This window comes from Lactuca virosa, chromosome 3, assembly GCF_052849685.1.
Source record: "Lactuca virosa cultivar CGN04683 chromosome 3, Lactuca_virosa_CGN04683_v6, whole genome shotgun sequence".
In the NCBI taxonomy this organism is placed as follows: Eukaryota; Viridiplantae; Streptophyta; class Magnoliopsida; order Asterales; family Asteraceae; genus Lactuca; species Lactuca virosa.
The window spans coordinates 19,273,700-19,287,010 of NC_136428.1; the positions used below are offsets into that span (position 1 = coordinate 19,273,700).

The 13,311-nt window shown below is 33.4% G+C and overlaps 1 protein-coding gene across 1 annotated transcript; it reads left to right on the forward strand.

Moving 5' to 3' along the window:
- Positions 1 to 8,434: 8,434 nt before the first annotated feature.
- Positions 8,435 to 11,846, forward strand: LOC145165302 (uncharacterized). The gene is made up of 7 exons (XM_079084017.1): positions 8,435 to 8,844; positions 9,352 to 9,666; positions 9,744 to 9,881; positions 9,961 to 10,304; positions 10,424 to 10,580; positions 10,681 to 10,995; positions 11,063 to 11,846. The coding sequence occupies exons 1-7, from the start codon at positions 8,691 to 8,693 to the stop codon at positions 11,569 to 11,571; spliced, it is 1,932 nt and encodes a 643-aa protein (XP_078940143.1). The 5' UTR covers positions 8,435 to 8,690; the 3' UTR covers positions 11,572 to 11,846.
- Positions 11,847 to 13,311: the final 1,465 nt, after the last annotated feature.

Sequence of the window (13,311 nt, forward strand, 5' to 3'; positions counted from 1 at the left end):
AATGTTAAAATCGTTGTTGCCACTTTTGTGTAGATTTTTAAGATTTTCAAATATGTCATTAAATTTGGTGCAAGCCGCTTGTAGGTCACGCCATTTTCCATTTACCACGTTGTACGTCCGATCCGTTTGCCTTCCTAATAGCGAGTTAAAGTGATATAAAAACTTTGTCCCGATTGTGCGTTGCCGGTTTTCAAGTCTTACGAAATAAAAATCCAAGCTTTCGATAAAGCTTCATCCTCTTCTTGGCTCCAAACCGTAGTTCTTTTTTTTCTTTTTCCTTTTTGTTGCCTTCTTCTAGATAGTGGTTGTGTTTCTTGGACCTTTTGTCATCGTCATTGTAGAGGTTTATAAGTTAGGATTAAGAAAATGAGACTTGAGATGGTTGGGGTTGAAATTGTTGAGAAGATTGTTGTTGAAAAGCTTAGAATTGTGGATTATTAAATTATTGTGGTCTTTGTTGTTGGTATTAGTTTGGGGGAGGGGGGGGGGGTATGGAAGGTTGGTAAATATAGGTTGTTGGTGGATTGGAGATGTCAACATTTGCATGTAATCAAGATGTGCATATGAATCATTTGGAGTGTTTGGGGTGTTTGAAGTGGGTGTGATATTTTTATTTTGATCCATAATTTGAAGAAAATATGAGAAAAATAGAAAGAGGTTTGTGTGTTTGTAGTGTGAAATGTGTATAAAATCGTTGATATTTATAGTTAGGTTGTATGGTTTGAATTTAAAAAATAAATAATTTTTTTATCATTATACAAAATGCAACGGTTCTTTTTTGACCGTTTGGAAAGAATTCACATTCATTGGTCGTCTTCAAGTGTAAATATACACACCCATCTCCACCAACACACCTAGACTACACCTCAACCCCACCCTACCTACCCACACCCATACTCACCCTCACCCTACCCTTATTTACACTCACACCCATACTAATACGTAGCCACACCCTACCCCACCAACTTCCATCTCACACTCTCCCTTTGACCTCCACACCACCACCATCCTTACCCACTTATACTCATACTTATCCCCCACCCTACCCCTACCTAGTCGTATACCCACCCTTACATCCAACCCACACCCATCCTAGCCCACTCAACTCACGCAACCTCACCTTAAGGATACATAGCAGACATAACCCCATCATATGGCTATATAGGGCTAGGGTATATGATGGGGTAAGTAGGGGTTGGTGGGATAAGGGCATGAGTATGGGTATGGTTGGTAGGTATAGGATGGGTACGGGGGTAGGATAAAGTGGAGGTAAATAAGGTTGGATGGGTATGTGTGGTTGTAAGTGAGTGAGATCTCATTGTGAGTCAGTAGGTTGGATGGGATATGGGTATGGGTGGGTAGGTAATGGTGGGGTGGGTGTGAAGGTAAAGATATGTAGATATGCATGGGGGTAGGTATGGTGTGGTAGGGGTAGGTATGGTTGGTGTTGGTGGTGGGTAGGTAGGTGGTGGGATGTATGATGGGTGTGGGTGGTGTGTATCAGTGTATGGATGGGTTGTGGGTGTGAATGTGGGTATGTAAGGGTGGGTGGGTGTGGAGGTGGGGTAGGGGTGTGAATGGTGAGTCGTGTATTATTTGAAATAACAAACACCGATAGAAAATACACTTTTAAGCACATTTTTCTAGTTTTCTAAAATAAGAAATGTAAAATCAACCGGTTTTAACTAAACGTTTTTTTTTTCTTCTAAATTTACTAGTTAAAACCGAAAAAAACACTCATTTCATATTTCTGAAAACGGAAAAGAGTTTTCCATAATTAGAGAAAGCTTAGTCTTTCTCCAGATCTAAAATGTTTTTCCATGTTCCAAACAAAAATGTTATTTTTGAGTTTATTGAAAATAATTAGAACATTTTAAAGCTATTGATGAACAACAAATAATATTACAAAAAAATTTCTCATCATACTATATCATAACTAATGCAAGATAATTTAACAAACCATAAATCGATGACATAGAAAGTTGAATACGACAAATAATTACAAAAATTCTCTGGCCTTAATAAAATGACATTTGGGCTTTACTCACGAGTTAGACATAAAATTTTGAAAGCATAATATTTTTAATATTTTGACCACAAAGATTATATTTTGACATGTGTTTTTCCAAAAATGGTTTTCTTTAGTTATTATGAGATATGAGAGATATTATATATATATATGAAAAAGTTTAATAGATAACCATTATTAATCAAGAAACCAAGGAACCAATCCAAAGCGTCGGAATTTAAAACGATCAACGACAAAAGGAAGAGTTGTAAACTTTTATAATTGACGCATATGTACCGGATTATAACAAAGCTCACTTCTTTTTTTTCATTAAAATTTGTTTTTAGGCCAAGTTTTTTATCGAAAAAAAAAAACCGAATATACCGTTGTTCACGATTTTTCATCATCTTTCCATAGAAATCCATGATGATATATAAAAAACGAACTTTTTTTTTTCGAAAAAAAACCCCCTTAATTTTCTTAGTTTTTTCAATATTTAAGTTTATTTTTATAAAAAAAAAAACTAATTATACCAAAAATATTAATTTTTTGTACTCTATTAATAAACATCAACACCGATTAAAAAAAAAACCTCGAACAGTGTAGATTCACACTGTGAATCTAAACTGTAAATATTTCAATTTTTAACATTCACAATATGAAAAATCTCGAACAGTTCAGATTCACATTGTGAATCTGAATTACTATTATGCACACTGTGAATCTGAGAAGGTTCACAAAAAAAAAAAAAAAAAAAAAACCTCGATCAGTATAGATTCACATTGTGAATCTAAACTGTAAATATTTCAAATTTTAACATTCACAATGTGAAAAAGCTCCGATCAATTCAGATTCACACTGTGAATTTGAGGAGGTTCACAATGTGAATCTGAACAGGTTTACAATATGAATCTGAACTGAAATATCGTTTTTTTTTTATTTTTTTATTTTTTTAACATGAATATGAATCTATGTTTAAAAAGTACAAAAAATATGAATTTTGATATATTTATTAATTTTTTTTCTATAAAAAAATAGACCTTAACTTTTTTCATCAAAGAAAATGAAGTGAGTGTTTTTCGTAAAAAAAAGTTCGTTTTTTATATATCATCATGAATCTCTATGGAAAGAGGACGAAAAATCGTGAACAACGGTATATTCGGTTTTTTTTTCGATAAAAAACATGGCCTAAAAAAAATTTTAAACGAAAAAAAGTGTTAGGTTTTTTTGTAAAGGGTGGATTTTTTGGTATAATTCGGTGTGTATGCGTCCAATGTAAAAGTGTACATCTATTTCCTTGGCCGTTGATCGTTATGATTTTCGACGCTCACGATTGGTTCCTTGGTTAATTATGGTTCTCTATTGAATCTCACCATATATATATATATATATATATATATATATATATATTAAAAGTGGAAAAGCTTATGAGTTGAATGTGTGTGGAGAAGGTACTGTTTCATTCTTAGTTTTTTTATTTTTATTTTTAAAACCTGAAAATCCTAATAGTGAAATAGTCTATAACAACTTATATCCACTTTGCAGGGTGTGAACCCATGGATTGAGGTAGATTGTGGAGTGGGTCCCAACAATGCATACAATGTATTTTAATCTATTTCCATGTTTCTTTTATAAAGAATTGTATGTTTGTCAGTAAATGATCATTTTCCTTTCTGTTTTGTAACACCAACGAACAATTTGAACAACTTTAAAACAATCAATATTTCATGAAAGGTTATTGAGGCGGGTGCTAATGCGTTGGTTGCTGGTTTTACTGTTTTTGGAGCTAAAGATTATGCTCAAAGGTAAGGAATCTTTCATCAATTTTTGTAATATTCATTAGAGAAAATTCAAATAACGCCTACTCTTATAGTTGCTTTTGTTATGCATTAAAAGATATTGTTCTTAGCTCATATTTGTTGAACATTTGAATAAAATTCATGTTTGATAAACAATTTTCTTTAGGTAAAAGATATAAAAAGATTGTCATGTTGACTATTATGGTGCTTGAAATGTACTATAGAGGGTAAATTTGTCAAACATAAGACTTAACAGTGAAAGCGACATTTATGTGATTATTTCTATTATGTTGTCCTTTTTGCATTAATAAAAAAGAAACACCATATAACTTATTGGAATGAGGGGTTGTCTCTTTTTGACTTAATCTGGACAAAATGGATTAATGTATTAAGTCACTAACTCTTTACCTATTTGTCTTTTTTTTTTCCAAACTTCTCTAAAGTAAACTTGATGACTAGTATGAAATATGTTTTTTTTTTGAAATTTTAGTGGATAATGGTCATTTTATCTTATTTAGACGGCTTACTCAATATCGAAAAGAAATAGACTTTATGTATAGAACACTTTATCATTTTAGCCATTCAGACACCAGTTAATATGGAAAAAAAGAAAGAAGTTTATTAAAAAAGAAACAACAACTAACACAATGATGTTGTGTATGCAGAGAAGTATTTGCAGGAAGCTTGGCCTATCGTGAAAGGTGCACTTAAAGGAAATGGAATTTCATGTGAGTTGGATTTGGTTTGTGATCACACTGAAAGTTTTTATTTGTATTTTGAAAACTTTTATTAATATTATAATACAATTCCTGATTTCAGGTGAAAGGGCCGATGCCTGTTTCAACAACTAGAAAGGCAAGGGATCCATATATCATAGTGAAATCCAGGGATCTGATTAAACTTTCGTCACGAAGTATCCCTGCACCTCACATAAGAGATGAAGTGTGATCCAAAATTTGATAAATATGTCAAAACTACCCCTGTAATAGTAAAAGTGGTTCTTTTTTTTTTACTTACAGATTTGTGAATGTCATGTGTTATTGCCTCGCTTGGAAGTACTTAATATATATGTGAATTATTTAACGGATGAATGTGCTTCTTATCTTTCTACAATATTACACTATTAGAAAGGTAACATTTATTTTAATAATTATAATTATCATCTTCAAAGTATTTGCACAACATGATGAACATCATTAAATTAGAATCCATAAAATTTTTATGGTATTTAAGTTTTATTCGCTTATATGCAAAAAAATGTCCAAAAAACGTTAAAAAGATGGCTGTTGATGTTCGAGGTGGTTGCAGCTGCGATTTTTGACTTCAATCATGGTAATCTATAACTACTAAATATAGAATATTGTAGAAATTATAAGGTTTTGATGTCGCTATCATTTTTCCAAATTTAAAGCTATATAGTTTTGATTTTGGTAATTTGATCCTCAATTCTTTTGTTTACAATGTCCAATATCTAATTATTAAAGCCCCAAATTGCAGGTATTGTTGAGTGGCTATCATTTTTCCAAATTTAAAGCTATATAGTTTTGATTTTGGTAATTTGATCCTCAATTCTTTTGTTTACAATGTCCAGTATCTAATTATTAAAGCCCCAAATTGCAGGTATTGTTGAGTTGGTAAAAATGTGAAGCATTCTTGCACAATATGTTAAAAAAATGTGACGAATTGTTTCATAACATGGTAAAAAGTTGAAATATTGCACAAAAAACCTTTGAATATCCATTTGTTATAGAAATAACATTCTACTTTTTTTTGGTACAACAAGTACTAATAGATAATTAGACATAGAAACAACTTTGAAATTCGTTTATTTTATTGTATCTTGACTCTTGATTTTAGTTCCTTTTTTCATTCGGATGCAGGTTTGTCTTTAGGAAAGCTCTGCAGGATGGTCTTCAAAAAGATTTGAACGCATTATGGAAACTTGACATGGATAGGAAGGTGAATGGATCCGTTGAGACATGCTTTGGATTGTCTCAGTAGGTAATCCATTTCCATGCTGCAAATTAGACAAAAGAAGATAGGTCAAGAGTTAGTATTTTTCAACTTAAGCTAAAGGTATTTAGAACGTCTCTTTTATTTATTTGATGTAGAGTGAAATTAAATGAGTATAAAATTTTAGAATTGATACTTTTTTTTTATTGTTTTAAGATGGCATCAAATCAAAGTTGTATGTTGATTAAGTAAAAATAGGATGTTAATGTAAACTTATTTATTGAACTATAGTTTTGTTTGGATGGCATTTCATGATTCCACCCTACAACGTGTTGTTGTTCGTGTAATCTACTTAATTTTGACACTGTCTTTATTTTTATAGACAAATTCCAAAATAAAAATAAAAATGAAACACCTCTAACTCATGCGTAGCATGAGTTCACCTCTTAGTTGTTATATATGCGTGGTAAAGAATAGCGTCGGCATGTTATGGAGATTTTTACATAATTGGAAATATATTGATTTAAGGAAATGTTGTGATATTTTTTTTCCTTTTGTGATAGTTATCTTTGTTTTTTGTTTATTCTCTTGACGGAGGGTTTGCATGTGGCTTTGAATGATGCTACTTGTGGTGTTTTTGTTTCGTGGTGTTCCAATTTTCATTTATTTTATACGGATGATGACTTGATTGTTAGTGTGTTGCATTGTTTTTATTTAGGTTATGTATTAAGATTAATTTACAGAAGTATAGGTTTTTTGGTGTGGGTGTGAGTACATATGAGGTTCAATGCTCATGTGATTTGTCCGTGGTATGGATATGATGCCTTTCCAAGTATCTTGGTATTCTAGTTGGTGTAAATATGGCTCGAGAAAAGGCATGGTATGTTCGCGTGGAAAGGTTTAAGTCCAACTTGTCTAAGTGGAATTCGCTCCTATCGAGGGTCGTTTGATTTTACTAAAATTAGCCATATCTAATTTTTTTGGGTATGTGATGAAAAAGGGAGAAAATGAGTTAGGTGAAATAGGATGTCACAATGGCTTCCAAAGAAAAAAAAAGGCGATTTAATGGTAGTTTAAACGCTTTTAACAAGGCTTTATTACAAATATGGTGTTGGAGGGTTATGGGTAAAATTCATCAAGGCTATTCATGGGAGATAGAGCGCTTGACCCTTGGGAGGCGGGTGGTAAAACATGTGGGGTGTCGCGTCGAATTGTTGGCTCTATCAATCATCTACAAGGCAAATGTATTATTTCACACTCTACTCTGAAATATAAGGTTGAAGATGGAAGTTTGTTGCTCTTTTGAAAGGACATGTGGGTTGTGAATGTTCCATTTATGCAATTGTATCCTTACATTTTTTTTGTTAGAGGAATATCATGAGTGCATAATGATCGCAGGAGGATGAGAGAGTGGGCGTGGTCTTGGAAAAGGCAAATAAGAGGTGGTATCGAGGAGGGACAATTCTCTACCTTGATGTCCTTGTTGGGGCTAGTTCATATTTCAGATACTATGGACACTTGGAGTTGGGTGTTAGATGGTATCCATGAGTTCATAGTAGCTTTGTTCATGAGTCATACTGATAATATATCCTTGGATGATGGTGTGTTCCAAACCAGATGATGCAACTTTGTTCTTAAAAAAGTTAACATATTTGTATGTATGCTTTTTTTTTTATCGGCTCCCTACGAGAACCGACTTATCTAACAAATGGATTGATGTAAATTCCTTATTTTCTCCTTGTTGTGGTTCGAGTGTGATGTAGAAGTTTTGTAACTTGTCATTTATGTCTCCAAACCGTTGAGGAATGATGCATTGTTTGATAATATAGTTGCTAATATGCATAATTGGTCCGCCTTCAGATTTACGAAACTGAAAATAAGTTGGGTGGTTTGGATGAATAATCTGGTTATGGCAATTACTTTGTAATTGTTTTTCTAGTTTCTTGTTAGTTCTCAATGTATAAAAGAACTAATTGTACATTATTTTACATTCATTCATTTGTTTTTTTTTTTTGTGAAATTAAAGTTTAAGTTATTGGGCTTTTTATATCACATTATGTTTATTTGGAAGAAAACTTTATGTATTGTAATTTACAATTTGTGTTCTTATATGTCAATATTCCATAGTAATCATATGTGGTTTACAGTTATTCGAATTTCTTGGTATAAATTATTTAAATTAAATACATTATTATTTATCCTAGGTGACACACAAAGTGTGTTTAATTGTCTATTTGTGAGGAAATCTTAGTATTTATTTTTGTTTGCTTGTTAATTGGAATTATTTGCTCAAATTTGTTATATAATTTAAAATATTTGTTTTGTTGATCTTGCAAATGTGTGTTGGTAAATTAATGATCATTTGCTAACTTGATATCATTTCATAGGTGTTATATCCATGTGTTGGTTGATTTTAACATAAGATCAAATATAAAGAAGAAAGCAAGGAAAGTATGAACATAATCAAGTAATCCGGAGAGTTTGAATTTTGTTTTAGATTTGATTTATTTAGGAATTGAATTTTGAATAGAATAAACTTTTTATATGAAATGACGTTCACACTTCAAAGCTTATTGTATTCCTTGGATAAGCGGGTCCCACTACTCGCCGGAATATACTTACCGGCGAACCCTACCAACCCACACTCCGCCCTTTTCCCGAAAACTATATATACTCCTCATAATTTCTTTGCCCTAGCCCAGCCGCAACTACCCTTTCCCCTTTCTCTCTCTCCTGAAAATCCCCAAATGTTCTCTTCACAAACCCTCAATCACTCGATGCCTTCATTCTAGTTACTTGATCAATTTTAACTAATCGGGGTTTATCATACAAAATGGTCAAAATTGGGTCGTCAATCGCCGGTTTGGTAGATCGAAGTTGACGATAGCGGAAGCAGCGACGATGTTTTGGATTTCGCGGTGGTGAAATACATGGACGCGGTGGAGTTACCACTTCCAGCTGCTATTGTTACAAAGATCATGAGATCGTCAGGTTGCAGTGGTGGAGGTGGGGTTACTAGGGTAGAGTTGCTAGGGAATCAATCGGAGCGTGAAACTTGCAGTAGCTCATTTCTTCCGGAGAAAGGTGTTGATTTCCTATCTATACGTATATATTTAGTTTATCCGAGATCCGTTCATCTTCAAATTTATTCTCTACTCCTTTCGTTCTCTATTCTAATTTGGGTGTTTAACCTAATGCAAAACATTTTCAAAATTGATTCGGGTTTTACTTCAAAATTAACTGTACTTGTCATATACCTTTTGATGTCGTTAGAGTTTTTTTCTTTTTCCTCCGAGAGCTAAATCCATGTCAATTTCGAAGCTGTAAAGCAACTCTTTTTTGACATCCAAAGTCAAAACGTAGCTTTTGGGTAAAGATGGGGAGTAATCTTGTGTTGATATCATCTAAATTGCACATGTTCTTTGAAATAGCATTTGCTGTTTAGTGATTGAAGTCATAGAGGATATAAACAAGTCATCTCTGCAATCTAGGGTTTGCATAATATCACATTTTACTTTATGCTACTTGATTTCCATTCAAGTAAATAAAAGATGGATCCTGAACTGAATTGATGTATCTGTACATGGACAGATGACAACTGTAATGCCAATGGTTCAAGACCAGTTTTCTGGAACAAGATGTCAGAAGAGGACCTCTACAGGTCAACCGGTCAACTGTCCAGTCATCGTAGTGAAGAAACATTTGTTGACCATGATATGACCTCTGTACCAGAGGCTAAACAATCACACAGAAAGTCTGGGAAATCATCTAGAAGCAATGGAAGTAGTTCTAAAAGGTCACGAGCAGCACATATGGAAGCTTCCATGAATCTAACAGGAGTAATCGATGCAAATGATCTACAAAAGGAGCAAGGATCTTCTTATCCTGGAAAATACAACATTTCAGGTAAAAAAAAAAATACTATCTCACTAATACTTTTAACATTATTCCCATATTTTTTTCTCACTTTTTTACACTTGCAGCTAAACACAAAACAACTGTATCTGGGAAACGAAGTGATAAAAGAAATGGCAAAATTCCTAAAAGCAAATGTGATTCTTTTTCTGTAAAAGCAGGCTTGTCAAGCTTCAGTTCATCTGCTGGTGGAAATAACATACTTGGTATGTCTATTTTTATTTTGGCAATAAATAATTTTTTTGTTAACACATTTTATAAAATCTTTTTTGATTTTTTGGTCAGGGGTATATGGTTCGAAACATGATATATGCGATTTTGGAAAGCATGTAGATGAAGTGTCACTGAATGAGCTTCTTGATGGTAGTTACAAGTGTCCTGATTCCATGAAAGACAAGGAAAAGAAAACAGAAGCTGTAAATGGAAGAATTTTGCTATCAGTTAGAGAAGCTTGCTCAATTCTTCAACTTAAGAAGCCTGGTCAAACTAGTCAAACCCAGAGTGTGACACCTGTAGATGGTAATCATAATCATAATACTTCTTCTTCCTTGCCAAATGCTGCCATTTCTGGAGCTAACATGAATGATGACAATAAAGGAAATGCAGGAGATCCATCTTCTTGTAAAAAGGTTAGTCTCTTTTTCCCTTTTTTAATAAAAAAAAAAACAGAATAATCTTTTTAATCATGACAATCGTTGTTTTATTACACGAAAGCCCTACTAATTACTTTATTAATTGCTTATTTAAGGTTGCTAATTCATGCACCGGTGTTACTGATCGCACAAATATACTTCAATTCCCGTTATTTCCACCAAAAGATGTTTTAGATCGCCTCTCTCTTCTTCCACCCAAGGATCTTGATCTTATGCTCCTCGATAGTATGAAACCTACTTCAACCTCAAAAGGTAAAATCTTTATATTACATTTTTCCTAATCAATAACAAATCTTCATATAATATGATAAATTATTAACATTCTTGAATGATGATTGATGATTGATTCCAGTACAAAACGGAGGTAGTTTACCAACATTTCCATGGTCACATATCTCGGGAGGCCATTTTAAAGCTAACCCTGATGTGGTCAAGTCAACACCAAGTAAAAGTACATGTCAAGGCAGATGGGCCAAAATGGGGAAAACAAATACTTCATTAGGAGACACAAAAACAAAAACTTATCTTGCAGATTTTGAGTCTTTAAGTTATAATGAAAACCTAGTTCCATTAGGTCGTAAATGGACCGGGCCCACCGAAAATGAAAAATCTCAACTACCATCTACCAGTAATGCAATGGTTGATCGTGGGGCTTCTAAAAATCCAGGTGAATTTCCGTTTTTGTCCCCCCTTTCTAAAAGTAAGATTACATATAATTGTTTGATGTTCAACAGGTGGGAATTCTGCTGGGGTATTATCTGCTGCGCAAACATTATGCGACATTGCAGCGCGCTATCGCAAGCAAGATCAAATCGGGACCGTTAGATGGCAAAAGAAATCGTCTTCCCAAAAATCCATAAGACCAGCCAAATTAATCTCTGATGAAAAACTAGAAAAAGCATTATTCGCAATCCCATCTTCACGACCTGTTGTGGGTCCCACCAATGACATCAAGACACATACTCAAAAGAAACTCCGTGTCTCCACAAATGACCCCACAAACAAAGCGCATTACCACTGGCCAACCACTACGCCGCAATCCAGCAGATCGTCACCCAATAAATCTTTCAAGAATGTATCCATGGAACAAAGCAACAGTAACAGTAGCCCGATGAAGAGATCCATCACAACAACTCCACCTGGGAAATTACTAAATAAGCCTCCAAAGCTTCGGAAACTTGTACCAATGGAGTGGAAAACCAGCAGGGGTGACCAAAAAGGTAATGGGAATGGGAAGTATTAAAAAGTTTGATTCTTTTTGGTTAATTAATTATGTTGTTAGTAGTTCGTTGTATCTTTTTTTTTTTTTGGTTATGAATTTGGTAGTTTGGTGTACATAATTTTAGGGTTTATGGTGTTGGTGTAGTAAGTAGTACAGGAAAGGGAAAGTTTCCCTTGTTGGGTGTACATCATTGAAGGAGAGAGACTTTTGGTTTCTTTCTTTCGCTCCCATCATGCTTGTTGTAACTATGTATGTAACAGGACTGGAGGGATAAAAAAATTTCACCTTTTTTTTTTTTTTTGGTTTTCTTTCGTGTTTTAGGGATTTAATCTAAGTTGTTAATGTAGTATCATCTTGTTACCAATGTACGTGTTTTTTCAAAAAAAAAAAAAAACAAAAAAGCTAAAAGTTTCATTAGGTGTTGGTAAAAGAAGTAAAGGTTTTTTTTTTTTAAATGAAATGTTTAGAATGAAATCGTTATAATCTTATGAGTAATAATAGTACATTTTTGCTTGTGAATGTAATGCATATGAATAGTCTAACAAATAAAAATAAGGTTTAAAGAACACAACATGGAATAAAAGATTTTGAAAAGCAAATTACCAGCAAAATAATATTTAAAGTTAACTTAGATCAACTTTCGTCTGTTAATTCAACAAAAGGCATAGATTTTTGGTAGAGTGTATAATTTGCATTTATGAAAGAGAGTTAATATTATAAACTTAGAACATAAATAAACACACGGGGATGTAGCTCAGATGGTAGAGCGCTCGCTTAGCATACCAGAGGTACGGGGATCCAAAGACATGACGGAAATAATATGATTAGGATAGAATTATACCTGAATGATGCGTCGGGATGGATTGACGATGGATTGTTTGGGTATGATTATATGATAATATTGGATATGTTTGGATAGAGCTCTGCTATTCAGAAATAGAAAACTATTTCAACAGAAGAAGATTGAGATCAACTCAAATCTATAACACTCAAATTTAGCTTATTCATTCCTTATGGGCAAAGGCCCTATTTATAGGCTCAAAGGAGCCGAGTACAATAATAGAATTGCAATCGGTTGATTGCAATCGGTTGATTGCAATATGACAAACCTATTTACATTAATGCCCCCTAGAGTATTGAAGGTCTTACATACTTTATTTTACTATACTACCGACACTTTGCATACAATAATTATAAAAGACAAAACCTAAATAATTATAAATACTTTCTATATTGAAAGACCACATGTCTTCAATAATGTATCCTTTTTAATAATGACTTCTTATGTCATTACTTACGTCATTCCTCCCGCCTTCGAAAAGACATGTTTTTTGGATAATGTTTTACTTGTGTCATGACTGACGTTAATCCTCCATGAATGGTGTCTCTTCTGTATTTTCTGAACAATGACTGTAACTGTGTCTTGGTGCATGCATAATATGTTTACAAAGTTGTTTTTTGATATCAGCAGGTAATTCAGCCAATTGATGAGAAAATTTTTCGAAAGGTTGTTCGAATGTTTCAATTGCTTTTACTGCTTCCGGAGTGATTTCACTGTCTGTTAAAGAATAGATGATGAAGGTTTTACTTGCATAATTCACTCTGATTCTTGACTTTTGATCTTTACCATTGCCTATGCGTGATGATGCTAAATAAACACCGGCGAGTGCAAAGATTAGATGATCCTGTGTTGGTGGTTCATGGGGTAGATCATCTTTTGTTGGTTTCGAGCCGTTGCTTATTCCCATGATTGCAAAAGTA